This window comes from Plectropomus leopardus, chromosome 4 (genome assembly GCF_026936395.1).
Source record: "Plectropomus leopardus strain MGB_pleo_1.0 chromosome 4, ASM2693639v1, whole genome shotgun sequence".
Classification (NCBI taxonomy): domain Eukaryota; kingdom Metazoa; phylum Chordata; class Actinopteri; order Perciformes; family Serranidae; genus Plectropomus; species Plectropomus leopardus.
In genome coordinates, this window is record NC_142179.1 from 20,006,547 (window position 1) to 20,026,270 (window position 19,724).

The following is a 19,724-nucleotide window of genomic DNA, read 5'->3' on the forward strand; positions in this document are numbered from 1 at the left end:
TATGGGTTCAGCACTCACAGTTCATTGTGACCTCATAAACTTTGACTGCTTTAACACAGAGGAATGTGAACTTAAAGACAAAATCTGCAGCTGTCATTTGTCACTGTGACCTGCTTGTAAATCTGCAGTCACAAGCACATGCAACAGTAAATCATTGATTTCTATGCCATAAAATAAGAGCTTAAAATGTATTACATTACATCACTGGTGTATGCAACACACACACAGTAAGGTTTCATGTCCTTAATTGCAACTGTCCTCAATGATGAGTGACTCTGAATCCCAGAAATGTGTTGACCTTGAGTGATCTATGAAGGGGACACCAGTATTACGTGTTATTATAATAATATGAAGACAAGCACAGAAATAACACTGAAATAGTAATGATACTGACACATTTATAATATTGTCTTTCTTGTCTTGACCAGTTTTGGTCAAGTGCTGTTTTACTATTGCTGTTGGATAAGCAGGTAGTTTGTGATAATGCCTCTTGTTTCCTGTGGTGCTTCTAAATCAGTGGTTCCCAATCTTTATCCTTTAGTTGTCCATAGGTCGTAAGTTTACTCTATCATTGAGTAAACTTACGACCTACTAAGTGACATATATTATGGATATTTCTTATGATATTCAATGCATATTGTTAACAGCACAGAGCAACGGATAAACTGTATAATTAACTCAAATAAACAGTAACTGCAGGAAGTTTGTGTAAAACAAGCCATTCGGGTGAATTTTCAGCAGATTGTTTCCTGTGAATACTGTATCAGAGATGAGTTTTCCAGATATCGGAACTTTTTCAAAAATTCCCTGTATTATGTATGTTTTTATTTGTAACAACGACACATACTTAATAGGCTTCTGTCTTTAAAAAAATCAGTGTTTTCTCCTCCTTGGTTCTTGGCCATTGTTATGTTATCTGGTTGTTGTAACTGCATACTTTTCTGATGCAGGATGAGGCTGTTTAACAGAGATTAAAGGCTCTGTCAACATAAATTGTGCAGTCTTCCCTGTGTGCTTATCCTGTTAGAAGTTTATATCTTGAACAACAACCTAAACTTTACCATTAACAATTTCATGTATTTTTTAAAAATCAGTGGATGAAATGCTGAGATATAGGCGCACTGTTTATTCTTTTAATAAGTTTTCTTACACCCCTTAAAATCAAGAAGGCTTTGCAAACCCCTCTTGAAACTTTGTGGACAGGTTGGGAAATAGTGTTCTCGAGGGCAGAGCCAGTTGTCATCTATAAATGTAAAAATGTCACATGCATTAAGTACCGATTTCTGCAGTGTACTTTTTTTTTTTTTTAATCACCACTGTGAATGCAGATAGTGGCCATTAAAATAACGTTCTCACTGTTGTAAGAAAGGATCCAGACATCTCTGAGGGGACTGTATTTGAGGGTGATGGGCTCTGGGTGCAGGTCTGGTTTTCTACACGGAGCTGCTTGACTCTGCTCTGGAGGTAACGCAGAAGCTTAAACGAAGCCACGTCTGAGGGGCTGTGGGAGGCAGCAGAGTCCACAGCATGGAGAGAGGGAGAGCAGACTGAGTTCTGACCTTCCTGATGGGTAAAAAACAAGGATTTTTGTAAGTATACAAATTTTTAGATTTAACATCTGTATAAGCTTTGTGTTCATGGTAACACAGGAACAGTGAAACAATTACCTTTGCACTAAACACTACCTGTGTGTCAGGCCTCTCAGGCTGTCTTTGTCTTTCCTCTTGAGACTTTGATGGTTTTCTAGAAAACAAGAAAACCTGTGTTTAAAAAGTTGTAAGTTAAAAAAAAAGGTTGACATGTACAGTTAGTGTTAAAATCTATGGTATAAGATTCATATTGCAGTGAGTTGAGATGAAATCATGCTCTTGTAAGGACAGACAGCTGGTTAGTATGTCATCAGAAACCAGTTACCTGCCCCTTAACAACTTTGTCTTGCACCTGTGGGACAGCAAAAATTAGAGCGAAACTTTAATTTAGAAAAGCCAAATATTCCCTTTTTATTTCTATTCTATGGACTAAGAAGCCTTCCTTGGGTATTTTTTGAAAAAAGAGTAGATTTATTTCACATTTCCTAACAAAAAATCACTGCTTAATATTTCATGCACCTCTGACTTTTGACTTTATCTGGCTGTTACCTTTCGATTTCAGCTGTCAACTCTTCTTCAAACTTGCACGCCAGACGAGCTGCAGTCTGTTCCTTCCACTGACCCATGCTCCTCTGAACCTGCCTGAGCTCAAGATCTTTGGCCCTCAGCTGCTTGCGAAGAGACGCTGCCACTCCTCCATCACCTCCACCATCACAGACGTGAGACCAGTTCAGACTGCTCAGCTCCTCGATGTGCTCCTGCAGAAATATGACGTAGCTGTGAGCGGTGAGTTTTCTGAATCTGTGCACCAACATGAGCGATACAAAGTGTTCACACCTGAATGAGATGCTCCTTTAGAGAATTCAAGGCTTGGTCTCTGTCTATCCGCAACTGTTGCCTCTGGATGCTCAGTTCACGCTCCTGTTGGGATGTATGCATTTAATGTGCTGTATTTGAAACACTGAGCACTGTGCAGTCTAAACTTTACCTTGTCTTTCCTCAGGTGCTCAGTGGTTTGTTTCTGTGAGTCAAGCTCTTCCCGTAGATGGTTAATCGAGTGCTTCAACTGCTCTCTTAGTTTTCTCAGGTTTGTAAGAGCATCAGCTGCTGAAGGACTGCAAGATAAAAAGGCAATAGCATTAGAAGCACACCATGTATTCACATCTTTCAAAATCTAATTTGTATTTAAACTAGTGCAGGAAATTATACCTGTAAGTTAGTTTTTCAGAACTTTGTTTGACTCCACTCTGCTCCACTAAGAGGTGTAGATGCTGGCACTCTGCTCCCAGCTCCTCGGCCAAGTGCCGGAGCTGCAGTTCCAGCTCAGCTCTGATTTGGTTATGGCTGCTCTCCCTTTCATTTAGCATCACCTGGAGCCTGTCAGCGTCTTTCTCTGCCAGCTGAGCAGCCCGTTCAAGCCGCAGCACTGCTCTCTGGCTCTCCTGTGATCACAGACACACACCATGTCAGCTTCTCTTACAGCGCCACATCTTTTTCTGTGCCTGCAAATGATTGCTACGGTTTTCCTGCACCTGTGCCATCTGTCTCTGCAACTTCTCCAGCTCAGCCTGGTGCTCCTCTTTCAGTGATTTGTGAATAACAGCCAGCAAAGACTCCTGCTCTCTCTTCTGTACGCAGTTTTCACTCTCCAACTCCTGAACTCTCTTATGGAAAAAAAAGAAAATCATACAAAGACAGAATGAACATTTATTCAGATTTATTTAAGATGGCAATGTCACATGTCAAGGTTGTGAGTCAGCTTACAGTTTTTAGTTCTGCCGCTTTATGTTGAAGAGCCAATGCTTTACTTTTCTCTTGCTGCATCTCACTCCTCATGCTTTCCAGGATCTTGCTATTCTGCTCTTCAAGTATCCCACAGTGCACCTGCACCGCTTCCATCTTCTCTGCCTCCCACTTCCTCTTCTCCTCCTCTATTGCTTTGTGCACCTGAATGAGAGCACACTGTGCATACCATGCAATCATGCAGAAGAATATTGCATATTTTAGGAAGAGGATTATGAGAGTACCTTTTCCAAAGCTTCTACTTGCAGCTCCTTTTCTCGGTTCTTTGCCTCCTCCCTCTGCTGCTCCAAAGAATCCAGCAGCTTCTTTGCCTCTTCTTCTTTCAGCTGCCAGAATAAGAGAGAAACACATGAAAAGTAACTCTATGACTTGTTTTTACTAACTGTATGTCTGTCTGTTTGCAATAGTCATGAAAATAACACATTCAGTTCAAGTTTTGTTACCCACTGATGGCGCCTAAGCTTAATTTACAGTATATGCATTTATTTTAGTGCAAGTTGCGTTGGAGAAAAAAGTTCATTAAATAGTTTACATAGAGATTAGTGCTTATTTCAGGGAAACACACAGACCTGAATGGAACTTTTCAAGGACTCAATGTGCCGTGTGAGAGACAGAGCTTGTCCTCTAAAAGCGTTTTCCCTCTCCTCTTCATTCTGCTTATGAACCTGAGGACACAACAACCAGGGAAGGATCGCCACATCATTAATCAAACTGTGATGATGTCATTTGAAGAAATAATATTTTTCTTCTGTTTTTGACACGTTTGTCACCTTTTGGATTTGTTGCTCATGAGCCAAAGCCATATCTTTCTTTTGCTGCTGTAATGCGGCCTCCTGAATTAAAAAAAGAAGAACCCAAAAGTATCTGCTACTCGGTGTCACGTTAGAAACAACATGCTTGTGGACTTCGTAAACCTCAGTTTGCCCTAGTACTGACCATCATTCTGTGGGCTTCTTTCAGTGCCTTGCAGTGCTGGGTTTCCAGATGTTGTAGCTCCCCCTTCAATTCATCTCTTTCTGCTTGCAAAGCCCTACATTGCTCATGTAAATGAAGCAGCTGTAGCTCTTTCTGGGCCAACATCTTCTCTTGAGTGCCCACTTGAATCTTGCATTCTCCCAGTTCATGCTGCAGCTCACCTACTTGAAACTCCACTGCCTGATAGAGAGATACCAATTAATAGAGGGAATAATTAGAAAATAAGAGGACCATGGCAGTGTGCCATTTGCTTCACCGATAAATATTACATTTTTTTTTGTATTATAAATATGAGTATTATGTTTATGTATTAGGTGCCACCTTGATCTGATCCTTTTTCTGCCTCTGTTTGTCTTCCAGATGAGCACACCTGTTCCTCAGTAAGCTCTCTGACTCTGTGAACCTCTGGAGGTTCTCACAAGTTTCCTCCAATTTCTGCTTCAAGATCACACATAAACACAAGTATCCACAGACATTTTCAAACAGTAAGTATATCTCTGTCTATATCTTGTCTGCCACACAAAAACAAACATCTGGTTATAGTTTCACTTAAAAAACTAACTAAAAAACTAAAACTAACATGATACAATCACAATATAGTAAGACTTGTCAATGTGTTATCCTCACAATCTAAAACTGCTTTAGAGCCTGTCATCACACCAGAATTGACACAGATTTTATTAGACAACACAATGTGACAGTTAATCAATAGTTTTTGATGATGTGAACTGTTTGTTTTCATTAATATCACAATAAAATAGGCCATCATTCTTATTATGACCTTTTGGGAAAAACATAAAATACCTATTTTCTTCATTAAGTAAAAGTCTTTAAAAAAAACATAATAATAATATGAATAGAAATCATAATTTACCCTTATTTTGTATTTTAACTGCTGATTAAAGAGCCACTGAAAACAAACCCAATTACTACCCTATAATTTGACTGGCTGAAAATATTTTATTTTTCTCATCTACTAAAATCTTTCCAACATCAAATTGAATAACTAATAATTAGGGCCCGAGCACCGAATGGTGACAGGACCCTCTTGGAATGCAAGGAATTTAATATTATTATTTTACCAAATGAATCAAATTTTTGGAGGTCTAATTCCCCAAAACTCTTGAAACTTGGTATGATGTCCAGTTTAGCTCAGTGGATAAATCAGGTGATTAGCGTGCCTGAGGTTGGTGACAGGTGAATTTTAAAGACTGCTGAAGCTAAATGGAGCGTCGAATACATGAAGTTGGGTTAAGAAACAGGAAGGACAGTCAAGAGTCAGGCAGTTAGTTGCGAGACAGGAAGGTTTGTCAAGTTATAACAAGTTAAGTTGAGAGACAGGAAGTTGAGTGAAGGTACAGGGTAGATGATGAGAATATAATAGGTAAAAATAGGAATAAGAATAGGGAAAGTAGAAGGGTTAGAAAGTAGAAAGTAAGCGACTGGAATAGGAAAGTCAGGAAAGTGGCAGAGTAGTAACGTAGGAAAGTCAGGAACATAACACGACGCAGCCTAGCGCAAGTCTGGAAACATGAAAGAAGGGGTTGTCCTTCAAGACCTTAGTTTAAAAAAAACACACAACTGTCTCCTTGTCTCCTGAATTTTCATATACTGAATACTGAATTTTCCCTGCAAAGGACTTAGTTGATTATCAGCCTGACTCATATCAGTAGAGCTTTTGACAGATGTCACTGCTGATACAGAATGTTTTTGTTTTTTAGCACCATATGACCCCATATGAGCAGACAGATATATCAGCCGATATTTTATTTTATTTCTGCCAAAAAAATATAATTTGGCTGTAGATTTATACAGTTTAGACACTGATTCTGATATTGCAATTGTCAATTAGAGAGCACTGAGCAGTCTTTAAAACTCGCTTGTCATGGATAAAGTTCAATCTCACAACCTGTAACGCTTTTAGAGCTAATCCGACTGACACCTAGACTCACAGCGTTCTTTTCCCTCTGTGGTTTGGACAGCTGCAAAAAAAAAAAAAAAATCACCTGTTTGGGTGAGATTCAATCCACAGATATCATTGTTTGCAGGCAAACACGTTAACCAACTGAGCGAAATCACTGGACATTTCACCGAAGTTTCAAGTTGCATGACAGACTCTTCTCTGGGAAAAGGCCTGTAAAACTTACCTGCCCAGGATAAGATTCAAACTCAACATTCCAAATAGTTTTTTTTATATATTATTAATATTAATATTAATATTAATCAATCCATTAATTTACATGAAGATGTCATGTTTTTTTTGTTTTTTTTTACAAATTGTGTACACCAAGGTGACGTGGAATTAATGTGCTCTCCAGTGCCATCTAGTGGCACTGGAAGTACTACATCATGTGAAATATCTCACAGGGTCCAGACTCTGCGTGCATTATCTGACTTTCACAGAAATGTATGACCACTTTAGTTGGAGTTCACCAGTACCCCAACATACATGGGGGTGAGAGGGGCCTCTCATCGCTGCTTGCAGGTTTTATGTTGTTGTTATAATTTTTGGATGTTTTATTTTACATTATTTAGAATTCTATTTTCATATTGTGAACACTGCTGTATTTGCTTTAAACTATTTTAATCTTCTTATGATTTATCATTATCATTATAGTTATGATTACGGACATAACAAAATGTCTTAACACAGTACTTCTTGCATGAACTCTAGCTTCTCTCTTGCCCGTCGTTGTTCAGCAAACAGTTCTGTTTTGGCGTTATCCAGCTGTCTCTCCATCTCTTCCCTCTCCAGCACCAATGTGACGACACTGGGCTGTTTGTGGAACAGTGGAGCAACAAAAAAGGGTATCAATAAGAAAAACCTGATATATTACAACATGTAAGTGACCGAGCACAACCAGGAATTGATCGAGGTTTATAAGCCTCTTCTTGAGGACTTCATCCTTCAAAGTCCGTTTACTTCAACTCAGAATTGTGAGTTCCACATCTCTTACCTCGGGGTTACAGGACCCTCTCTGCCTCTGAAGCTCGGGCAGCTGGCAACTACAACACATTCATTGCTGTATTACTATTTTACAAAATTATCCCTTACACAGCAGAAAATTATCATGTTGATAAATACAGCTTTGTATAATACAACAAGTGAGAGTTTGGTTTTATACCTAACAGAGTCTTTTCCTTCCCTGCTGTCTTTCAGAACGAATTCTAGAGTCCCTCTCTCCTTCTCCATTTTTGCTGTCTCTGCAGTCAGTAGCTCCAATTCCTGCAAGACATGCTGGGACATATACCAGAAACTGTGAGTATTAGTGAGAGATTTATACAGTGTTTTGATGAACTACTGTTTATATAAGATGCTGCACTTAACCTTTCTTCTCTGTTGAAGTTCAGAAAGGGAGAGCTCAACGTCTTTTAACTGAGTCTTCTTCTCCTGTAGTGTCTGCTCCTCTTTCTCACATTTCTAAACCAGATGCACAAATCAGTTACGTGATGTTTCATACACATGTAAGCAGTTATTATTATACTAAATATGATCGTTAAATACACCAGGAGACTCATTCTCACTTGTTGGAGTGTAGACAGCCACTTTTTCATCTTGGCCCAATCAGACTGCAAATTCTCTGACGTCCTCTCAGGCCAGCATCTCCTGCGCCACAGATTCATTTCTCCATCTGGGTCCTTCTGATTGGCACTCAAAGAACACACAAGTCTGTGATGTGCAAACATACATGGTTTAGAATTCAGAAATACGTGCAAATTAATCATTTGAAAATTGTATACAATACTGAAGAGAAGAAAAACATTTTGAATAAATTGTTAAAAGTACTTTCATTTGGTTTACCTGTCAGTTTTTCTCTTATAACGCTGTGCTTTATGGACATAAGGACTTCTGTGACGCACATTGTCATAGTAGGATATCTGGGCTTTGTCAAAAAAAAGAAAGGCATAGTCTGCTACAATTAAAGGTTTAATTATTCTTTTGTGACAATGGATTCACAAAGGAATACACAGGCAGATCTTGCTTTACCAGTTGGAGATTGAGGTTCCCTCTCTTCCTGTGTGGGTATGTCATAATCATCGTGGTTGGTAGAGTAGTCATTCAAGCCCATGACAGACTGAATGAGAGTGCGCCATCCTAGGGAGTTATAAAAATTATGTTAACCCTCTATGGTACGATGTTGCCTGTAGAAAAAAAAAGATTCACAATAATCTATGACAAAAGCTGAATTCTTAATACTCTAATGTACTTTATTTGCAAATTAAGTAATGTAAACTTCTTAAAATGCAAATGATGTCTTGAGGCAACACTGTACTGAACTGTAATGTCTAAAAAACAGATGAAAAGAACCAAGTTCAGTAGGCTATGTCAAAACATGTTATAGTATAGAATGCTGAAAAAGCATCCTAAAACATCATAATTATATGTCTTATGTCTTATGGCAAATGTCTTATTTTGAAATTTTATAACTTTTTATTTGGCATTTTATTGCCATACTATAGCTTTAACTTTTTTTGTAATTTCTTCAAAATGCCATAATCTGGTGATTTTGGCTGTTTTTGTGCCATTCCATCCCCTAGCATGCCTAGGCATTATATTTTATACTGATTTGAGTTGTTTTCATTTGTTTATGGGACATGTCATAGTTTGACATTTTGGCCATACTATAGCCTTGCCTTTTCGGTCATTTTTTCAACATGCCATAATTTGGTGTTTTTTGTCGTTTTTTCAAAAGTCTATGCTCTGGCGTGTCTCAGCATGCTATTTTCTACTGATATGAGCTGTTTTCAGTTGTCATTTTTTATATTTTTGTATTTTTGATTTTTTTTTATCATTGTGTTTTTGGCCCTGTTTGCAAAATTCTATGCTATGCCTTGTCGCGTCATGCTATTTTATGCTGCTGAGAGGTGTTTTCAGCTTTATTCTGGACATGTCAATTTTTAATTTGGTGCCTTGCTTTTTGGTCATTTTCTCAACATGCCATATTTTGGGGTTTTTAGCCGTTTTTGCAAAATGTTATGCAGCACTGTGTTTTATACTGATTTGAGTTATTTTCAGCTGTTTTATGGACATGTCAATTTTGACATTTGTTGCCATACCATTGCCTTACCTTTCCGGTCATTTTTTTCAACATGTTATTTTTGGTGTTTTAGCAACATTCTATGCTATGGGGGGTTTTGCAATGCTATTTTATGCTGTTTAGAGGTGTTTTTAGCTGTTTTCTAAACACCAAAAAATGCCATGTTGAAAAAATGACTGAAAAAGCAAGGCTATAGTATGGAAAATGTCATAATTTGAGATGTCCCAAAAAAAGCTGAAAACAACTCAAATCAGTAGAAAATAGCATGCAGAAAAACGCCAGAGCACAGAATTTTGCAAAAACGTCCAAAAACACCAAAAAATGCATGTTGAAAAAATGACCGCAAAAGCAAGGCTATAGTATGGCAAAAATGTCAAAATATGGCATATCCAGAAAACAGCTGAAAACACCTCAAAACAGCATAAAAAAGCATGCTGAGTCATGCCATGACATAGAATTTGGCAAAATCATCCAAAAACACCAACAAAATGCATGTTGAAAAACTGACCGAAAAAGCAAGGCTATAGTATGGCAAAAATGTTAAAATATGGCATATCCAGAAAACAGCTGAAAACACCTCAAAACAGCATAAAATAGCGTGCTGAGACACGCCGTGGCATAGAATTTGGCAAAAACGTCCAAAAACACCCAAAAAATGCATGTTGAAAAAATGACTGGAAAGGCAAGGCTATAGTATGGCAAATATGTCAAAATATGGCATATCCAGAAAACAGCTGAAAACACCTCAAAACAGCATAAAATAGTGTGCTGAGACACGCCATGGCATAGAATTTGGCAAAAACGTCCAAAAACACCAACAAAACGCATGTTGAAAAACTGACCAGAAAGGCAAGGCTATAGTATGGCAAAAATGTCAAAATATGGCATATCCAGAAAACAGCTGAAAACACCTCAAAACAGCATAAAATAGCGTGCTGAGACACGCCATGGCATAGAATTTGGCAAAACGTCCAAAACACCAACAAAATGCATGTTGAAAAAATGACCAGAAAGGCAAGGCTATAGTATGGCAAAAATGTCAAAATATGGCATATCCAGAAAACAGCTGAAAACACCTCAAAACAGCATAAAATAGCGTGCTGAGACACGCCGTGGCATAGAATTTGGCAAAAACGTCCAAAAACACCAAAAAATGCATGTTGAAAAAATGACCAGAAAGGCAAGGCTATAGTATGGCAAAATGTCAAAATATGGCATATCCAGAAAACAGCTGAAAACACCTCAAAACAGCATAAAATAGTGTGCTGAGACACGCCATGGCATAGAATTTGGCAAAAACGTCCAAAAACACCAACAAAACGCATGTTGAAAAAATGACCAGAAAGGCAAGGCTATAGTATGGCAAAAATGTCAAAATATGGCATATCCAGAAAACAGCTGAAAACACCTCAAAACAGCAGAAAATAGCGTGCTGAGACACGCCATGGCATAGAATTTGGCAAAACGTCCAAAAACACCAAAAACGCATGTTGAAAAACTGACCGGAAAGGCAAGGCTATAGTATGGCAAAAATGTCAAAATATGGCATATCCAGAAAACACCTCAAAACACCTCAAAACAGCATAAAATAGCGTGCTGAGACAACTCCATGGCATAGAATTTGGCAAAACGTCCAAAAACACCCAAAAAAGGCATGTTGAAAAATTGACCGGAAAGGCAAGGCTATAGTATGGCAAAAATGTCAAAATATGGCATATCCAGAAAACAGCTGAAAACACCTCAAAACAGCATAAAATAGCGTACTGAGACATGCCATGACATAGAATTTGGCAAAACGTCCAAAAACACCAACAAAATGCATGTTGAAAAACTGACCGGAAAGGCAAGGCTATAGTATGGCAAAATGTCAAAATATGGCATATCCAGAAAACAGCTGAAAACACCTCAAAACAGCATAAAATAGCGTGCTGAGACATGCCATGCCATAGAATTTGGCAAAAACGTCCAAAAACACCCAAAAAATGCATGTTGAAAAATTGACCGGAAAGGCAAGGCTATAGTATGGCAAAAATGTCAAAATATGGCATATCCAGAAAACAGCTGAAAACACCTCAAAACAGCATAAAATAGCGTGCTGAGACACACATGGCATAGAATTTGGCAAAACGTCCAAAACACCCAAAAAATGCATGTTGAAAAATTGACCGGAAAGGCAAGGCTATAGTATGGCAAAAATGTCAAAATATGGCATATCCAGAAAACAGATGAAAACAACTCAAAACAGCATAAAATAGCGTGCTGAGACACGCCGTGGCATAGAATTTGGCAAAAACGTCCAAAAACACCAACAAAATGCATGTTGAAAAAATGACCAGAAAGGCAAGGCTATAGTATGGCAAAAATGTCAAAATATGGCATATCCAGAAAACAGCTGAAAACACCTCAAAACAGCATAAAATAGCGTGCTGAGACACGCCATGGCATAGAATTTGGCAAAACGTCCAAAAACACCAACAAAATGCATGTTGAAAAAATGACCAGAAAGGCAAGGCTATAGTATGGCAAAAATGTCAAAATATGGCATATCCAGAAAACAGCTGAAAACACCTCAAAACAGCATAAAATAGCGTGCTGAGACACGCCATGGCATAGAATTTGGCAAAACGTCCAAAAACAACCAAAAAATGCATGTTGAAAAAATGACCAGAAAGGCAAGGCTATAGTATGGCAAAAATGTCAAAATATGGCATATCCAGAAAACAGCTGAAAACACCTCAAAACAGCATAAAATAGCGTGCTGAGACACGCCATGGCATAGAATTTGGCAAAACGTCAAAAAACACCAACAAAACGCATGTTGAAAAAATGACCAGAAAGGCAAGGCTATAGTATGGCAAAAATGTCAAAATATGGCATATCCAGAAAACAGCTGAAAACACCTCAAAACAGCATAAAATAGCGTGCTGAGACACGCCGTGGCATAGAATTTGGCAAAAACGTCCAAAAACACCCAAAAAATGCATGTTGAAAAAATGACCAGAAAGGCAAGGCTATAGTATGGCAAAATGTCAAAATATGGCATATCCAGAAAACAGCTGAAAACACCTCAAAACAGCATAAAATAGCGTGCTGAGACACGCCATGGCATAGAATTTGGCAAAACGTCCAAAAACACCAACAAAATGCATGTTGAAAAAATGACCTGAAAGGCAAGGCTATAGTATGGCAAAATGTCAAAATATGGCATATCCAGAAAACAGCTGAAAACACCTCAAAACAGCATAAAATAAGCGTGCTGAGACACGCCATGGCATAGAATTTGGCAAAACGATCCAAAAACACCAACAAAATGCATGTTGAAAAATTGACCGGAAAGGCAAGGCTATAGTATGGCAAAATGTCAAAATATGGCATATCCAGAAAACAGCTGAAAACACCTCAAAACAGCATAAAATAGCGTGCTGAGACACGCCATGGCATAGAATTTGGCAAAAACGTCAAAAAACACCAACAAAACGCATGTTGAAAAAATGATCGGAAAGGCAAGGCTATAGTATGGCAAAAATGTCAAAATATGGCATATCCAGAAAACAGCTGAAAACACCTCAAAACAGCATAAAATAGCGTGCTGAGACACGCCATGGCATAGAATTTGGCAAAAACGTCCAAAAACACCAACAAAATGCATGTTGAAAAAATGACCTGAAAGGCAAGGCTATAGTATGGCAAAAATGTCAAAATATGGCATATCCAGAAAACAGCTGAAAACACCTCAAAACAGCATAAAATAGTGTGCTGAGACACGCCATGGCATAGAATTTGGCAAAACGTCCAAAACACCAACAAAATGCATGTTGAAAAATGACCAGAAAGGCAAGGCTATAGTATGGCAAAATGTCAAAATATGGCATATCCAGAAAACAGCTGAAAACACCTCAAAACAGCATAAAATAGTGTGCTGAGACACGCCATGGCATAGAATTTGGCAAAACGTCCAAAAACACCAACAAAATGCATGTTGAAAAAATGACCAGAAAGGCAAGGCTATAGTATGGCAAAATGTCAAAATATGGCATATCCAGAAAACAGCGAAAACACCTCAAAACAGCATAAAATAGCGTGCTGAGACACGCCATGGCATAGAATTTGGCAAAAACGTCCAAAAACACCAACAAAACGCATGTTGAAAAACTGACCAGAAAGGCAAGGCTATAGTATGGCAAAAATGTCAAAATATGGCATATCCAGAAAACAGCTGAAAACACCTCAAAACAGCATAAAATAGCGTGCTGAGACACGCCATGGCATAGAATTTGGCAAAACGTCCAAAAACACCAACAAAATGCATGTTGAAAAATGACCAGAAAGGCAAGGCTATAGTATGGCAAAAATGTCAAAATATGGCATATCCAGAAAACACCTCAAAACACCTCAAAACAGCATAAAATAGTGTGCTGAGACACGCCATGGCATAGAATTTGGCAAAAACGTCCCAAAACACCAACAAAATGCATGTTGAAAAAATGACCAGAAAGGCAAGGCTATAGTATGGCAAAAATGTCAAAATATGGCATATCCAGAAAACAGCTGAAAACACCTCAAAACAGCATAAAATAGCGTGCTGAGACACGCCATGGCATAGAATTTGGCAAAACGTCCAAAAAACACCAACAAAATGCATGTTGAAAAATGACCAGAAAGGCAAGGCTAGAGTATGGCAAAAATGTCAAAATATGGCATATCCAGAAAACAGCTGAAAACACCTCAAAACAGCATAAAATAGCGTGCTGAGACACGCCATGGCATAGAATTTGGCAAAAACGTCCAAAAACACCAACAAAACGCATGTTGAAAAAATGACCAGAAAGGCAAGGCTATAGTATGGCAAAAATGTCAAAATATGGCATATCCAGAAAACAGCTGAAAACACCTCAAAACAGCATAAAATAGCGTACTGAGACACACCGTGGCATAGAATTTGGCAAAAACGTCCAAAAACACCCAAAAATGCATGTTGAAAAAATGACCGGAAAGGCAAGGCTATAGTATGGCAAAAATGTCAAAATATGGCATATCCAGAAAACAGCTGAAAACACCTCAAAACAGCATAAAATAGCGTGCTGAGACACGCCATGGCATAGAATTTGGCAAAACGTCCAAAAACACCAACAAAATGCATGTTGAAAAAATGACCAGAAAGGCAAGGCTATAGTATGGCAAAATGTCAAAATATGGCATATCCAGAAAACAGCTGAAAACACCTCAAAACAGCATAAAATAGTGTGCTGAGACACGCCATGGCATAGAATTTGGCAAAACGTCCAAAAACACCAACAAAAAGCATGTTGAAAAAATCAACGGAAAGGCAAGGCTATAGTATGGCAAAAATGTCAAAATATGGCATATCCAGAAAACAGCTGAAAACACCTCAAAACAGCATAAAATAGCGTGCTGAGACACGCCATGGCATAGAATTTGGCAAAAACGTCCAAAAACACCCAAAAAATGCATGTTGAAAAAATGACCAGAAAGGCAAGGCTATAGTATGGCAAAAATGTCAAAATATGGCATATCCAGAAAACAGCTGAAAACACCTCAAAACAGCATAAAATAGCGTGCTGAGACACGCCATGGCATAGAATTTGGCAAAAACGTCCAAAAACACCAAAAAAATGCAAGTTGAAAAATGACCAGAAAGGCAAGGCTATAGTATGGCAAAATGTCAAAATATGGCATATCCAGAAAACAGCTGAAAACACCTCAAAACAGCATAAAATAGCGTGCTGAGACACGCCATGGCATAGAATTTGGCAAAACGTCCAAATACACCAACAAAATGCATGTTGAAAAATGACCAGAAAGGCAAGGCTATAGTATGGCAAAAATGTCAAAATATGGCATATCCAGAAAACAGCTGAAAACACCTCAAAACAGCATAAAATAGCGTGCTGAGACACGCCATGGCATAGAATTTGGCAAAACGTCCAAAAACACCAACAAAACGCATGTTGAAAAAATGACCAGAAAGGCAAGGCTATAGTATGGCAAAAATGTCAAAATATGGCATATCCAGAAAACAGCTGAAAACACCTCAAAACAGCATAAAATAGCGTGCTGAGACACGCCATGGCATAGAATTTGGCAAAAACGTCCAAAAACACCAACAAAACGCATGTTGAAAAAAAGACCTGAAAGGCAAGGCTATAGTATGGCAAAAATGTCAAAATATGGCATATCCAAAAAACAGCTGAAAACACCTCAAAACAGCATAAAATAGCGTGCTGAGACACGCCATGGCATAGAATTTGGCAAAAACGTCCAAAAACACCAACAAAACGCATGTTGAAAAACTGACCAGAAAGGCAAGGCTATAGTATGGCAAAAATGTCAAAATATGGCATATCCAGAAAACAGCTGAAAACACCTCAAAACAGCATAAAGTAGCGTGCTGAGACACGCCATGGCATAGAATTTGGCAAAAACGTCCAAAAACACTAACAAAATGCATGTTGAAAAATGATCGGAAAGGCAAGGCTATAGTATGGCAAAAATGTCAAAATATGGCATATCCAGAAAACAGCTGAAAACACCTCAAAACAGCATAAAATAGCGTGCTGAGACACGCCATGGCATAGAATTTGGCAAAAACGTCCAAAAACACCAACAAAACGCCTGTTGAAAAAATGACCTGAAAGGCAAGGCTATAGTATGGCAAAATGTCAAAATATGGCATATCCAGAAAACAGCTGAAAACACCTCAAAACAGCATAAAATAAGCGTGCTGAGACACACCATGGCATAGAATTTGGAAAAAACGTCAAAAAACCCCCAAAAAATGCATGTTGAAAAAATGATCAGAAAGGCAAGGCTATAGTATGGCAAAAATGTCAAAATATGGCATATCCAGAAAACAGCTGAAAACACCTCAAAACAGCATAAAATAGCGTGCTGAGACACGCCATGGCATAGAATTTGGCAAAACGTCCAAAACACCCAAAAAATGCATGTTGAAAAATGACCAGAAAGGCAAGGCTATAGTATGGCAAAATGTCAAAATATGGCATATCCAAAAACAGCTGAAAACACCTCAAAACAGCATAAAATAGTGTGCTGAGACACGCCATGGCATAGAATTTGGCAAAAACGTCCAAAAACACCAACATAACGCATGTTGAAAAATGACCAGAAAGGCAAGGCTATAGTATGGCAAAATGTCAAAATATGGCATATCCAGAAAACAGCTGAAAACACCTCAAAACAGCATAAAATAGCGTGCTGAGACACGCCATGGCATAGAATTTGGCAAAACGTCCAAAAACACCCAAAAATGCATGTTGAAAAATGACCAGAAAGGCAAGGCTATAGTATGGCAAAAATGTCAAAATATGGCATATCCAGAAAACAGCTGAAAACACCTCAAAACAGCATAAAATAGCGTGCTGAGACACGCCATGGCATAGAATTTGGCAAAACGTCCAAAACACCAACAAAATGCATGTTGAAAAAATGACCAGAAAGGCAAGGCTATAGTATGGCAAAATGTCAAAATATGGCATATCCAGAAAACAGCTGAAAACACCTCAAAACAGCATAAAATAGCGTGCTGAGACACGCCGTGGCATAGAATTTGGCAAAACGTCCAAAACACCCAAAAATGCATGTTGAAAACTGACCGGAAAGGCAAGGCTATAGTATGGCAAAAATGTCAAAATATGGCATATCCAAAAAACAGCTGAAAACACCTCAAAACAGCATAAAATAGTGTGCTGAGACACGCCATGGCATAGAATTTGGCAAAAACGTCCCAAAACACCAACAAAATGCATGTTGAAAAAATGATAGGAAAGGCAAGGCTATAGTATGGCAAAAATGTCAAAATATGGCATATCCAGAAAACAGCTGAAAACACCTCAAAACAGCAGAAAATAGCGTGCTGAGACACGCCATGGCATAGAATTTGGCAAAAACGTCCAAAAACACCCAAAAAATGCATGTTGAAAAATTGACCGGAAAGGCAAGGCTATAGTATGGCAAAATGTCAAAATATGGCATATCCAGAAAACAGCTGAAAACACCTCAAAACAGCATAAAATAGCGTGCTGAGACACGCCGTGGCATAGAATTTGGCAAAAACGTCCAAAAACACCCAAAAAATGCATGTTGAAAAACTGACCGGAAAGGCAAGGCTATAGTATGGCAAAAATGTCAAAATATGGCATATCCAGAAAACACCTCAAAACACCTCAAAACAGCATAAAATAGCGTGCTGAGACAACTCCATGGCATAGAATTTGGCAAAAACGTCCAAAAAGACCAACAAAACGCATGTTGAAAAAATGACTGGAAAGGCAAGGCTATAGTATGGCAAAAATGTCAAAATATGGCATATCCAGAAAACAGCTGAAAACACCTCAAAACAGCATAAAAAGGCATGTTGAGTCATGCCATGACATAGAATTTGGCAAAATCATCCAAAAACACCAACAAAATGCATGTTGAAAAACTGACCGGAAAGGCAAGGCTATAGTATGGCAAAAATGGCAAAATATGGCATATCCAGAAAACAGCTGAAAACACCTCAAAACAGCATAAAATAGCGTGCTGAGACATGCCATGCCATAGAATTTGGCAAAACGTCCAAAAACACCCAAAAATGCATGTTGAAAAATTGACCGGAAAGGCAAGGCTATAGTATGGCAAAAATGTCAAAATATGGCATATCCAGAAAACAGCTGAAAACACCTCAAAACAGCATAAAGTAGCGTACTGAGACACACCGTGGCATAGAATTTGGTAAAAACGTCCAAAAACACCCAAAAAATGCATGTTGAAAAAATGACCGGAAAAGCAAGGCTATAGTATGGCAAAAATGTCAAAATATGGCATATCCAGAAAAGAGCTGAAAACACCTCAAAACAGCATAAAATAGCGTGCTGAGACACGCCATGGCATAGAATTTGGCAAAAACGTCAAAAAACACTAACAAAACGCATGTTGAAAAAATGATCGGAAAGGCAAGGCTATAGTATGGCAAAAATGTCAAAATATGGCATATCCAGAAAACAGCTGAAAACACCTCAAAACAGCATAAAATAGCGTGCTGAGACACGCCATGGCATAGAATTTGGCAAAAACGTCCAAAAACACCAACAAAATGCATGTTGAAAAAATGACCAGAAAGGCAAGGCTATAGTATGGCAAAAATGTCAAAATATGGCATATCCAGAAAACAGCTGAAAACACCTCAAAACAGCATAAAATAGCGTGCTGAGACACGCCATGGTATAGACTTTGGCAAAAACGTCAAAAACACCAACAAAAATGCATGTTGAAAAATGACCAGAAAGGCAAGGCTATAGTATGGCAAAAATGTCAAAATATGGCATATCCAAAAAACAGCTGAAAACACCTCAAAACAGCATAAAATAGTGTGCTGAGACACGCCGTGGCATAGAATTTGGCAAAAACGTCCAAAAACACCATCAAAAAAGGAATGTTGAAAAAAAGACCTGAAAGGCAAGGCTATAGTATGGCAAAAATGTCAAAATATGGCATATCCAGAAAACAGCTGAAAACACCTCAAAACAGCATAAAATAGCGTGCTGAGACACGCCATGGCATAGAATTTGGCAAAACGTCCAAAACACCAACAAAACGCATGTTGAAAAAATGACCAGAAAGGCAAGGCTATAGTATGGCAAAATGTCAAAATATGGCATATCCAGAAAACAGCTGAAAACACCTCAAAACAGCATAAAATAGCGTGCTGAGACACGCCATGGCATAGAATTTGGCAAAAACATCCAAAAACACCAACAAAATGCATGTTGAAAAAATGATCGGAAAGGCAAGGCTATAGTATGGCAAAAATGTCAAAATATGGCATATCCAGAAAACAGCTGAAAACACCTCAAAACAGCATAAAATAGCGTGCTGAGACACGCCATGGCATAGAATTTGGCAAAAACGTCCAAAAACACCCTAACAAAATGCATGTTGAAAAAATGACCTGAAAGGCAAGGCTATAGTATGGCAAAAATGTCAAAATATGGCATATCCAAAAAACAGCTGAAAACACCTCAAAACAGCATAAAATAGCGTGCTGAGACACGCCATGGCATAGAATTGGCAAAACGTCCAAAAACACCAACAAATGCATGTTGAAAAATGACCTGAAAGGCAAGGCTATAGTATGGCAAAATGTCAAAATATGGCATATCCAAAAAACAGCTGAAAACACCTCAAAACAGCATAAAATAGTGTGCTGAGACACGCCATGGCATAGAATTTGGCAAAACGTCCAAAAAACACCAACAAAATGCATGTTGAAAAAATGACCAGAAAGGCAAGGCTATAG

The 19,724-nt window shown here is 38.4% G+C and overlaps 1 protein-coding gene across 6 annotated transcripts in view; it reads right to left on the reverse strand.

The window, feature by feature from the left end:
* Positions 1–718: 718 nt before the first annotated feature.
* LOC148189767 (uncharacterized) overlaps positions 719–19,724 on the reverse strand; it is a 63,709-nt gene continuing 44,703 nt past the window's right edge. Inside the window, exons 9-29 of one of the 6 annotated variants that reach the window (XM_088076772.1) lie at positions 8,356–8,463; positions 8,170–8,251; positions 7,893–8,037; positions 7,696–7,788; positions 7,493–7,605; positions 7,325–7,373; positions 7,024–7,143; positions 4,689–4,802; positions 4,329–4,547; positions 4,163–4,225; positions 3,962–4,057; positions 3,617–3,718; positions 3,354–3,536; positions 3,122–3,253; positions 2,799–3,031; positions 2,578–2,704; positions 2,427–2,510; positions 2,139–2,347; positions 1,915–1,941; positions 1,686–1,743; positions 719–1,563 (exon numbers count right to left, since the gene is read on the reverse strand). In XM_088076772.1, coding sequence (XP_087932898.1) covers positions 1,339–1,563; positions 1,686–1,743; positions 1,915–1,941; positions 2,139–2,347; positions 2,427–2,510; positions 2,578–2,704; positions 2,799–3,031; positions 3,122–3,253; positions 3,354–3,536; positions 3,617–3,718; positions 3,962–4,057; positions 4,163–4,225; positions 4,329–4,547; positions 4,689–4,802; positions 7,024–7,143; positions 7,325–7,373; positions 7,493–7,605; positions 7,696–7,788; positions 7,893–8,037; positions 8,170–8,251; positions 8,356–8,463 — 2,582 coding nt within the window. In that variant the 3' untranslated portion in view covers positions 719–1,338. Of the gene's footprint in view, positions 1,564–1,667; positions 1,744–1,914; positions 1,942–2,138; positions 2,348–2,426; positions 2,511–2,577; positions 2,705–2,798; positions 3,032–3,121; positions 3,254–3,353; positions 3,537–3,616; positions 3,719–3,961; positions 4,058–4,162; positions 4,226–4,328; positions 4,548–4,688; positions 4,803–7,023; positions 7,144–7,324; positions 7,374–7,492; positions 7,606–7,695; positions 7,789–7,892; positions 8,038–8,169; positions 8,252–8,355; positions 8,464–19,724 lie in introns of all 6 variants that reach the window. The other 5 variants (XM_088076771.1, XM_088076770.1, XM_088076774.1 and 2 more) reach the window with 5 other exon arrangements.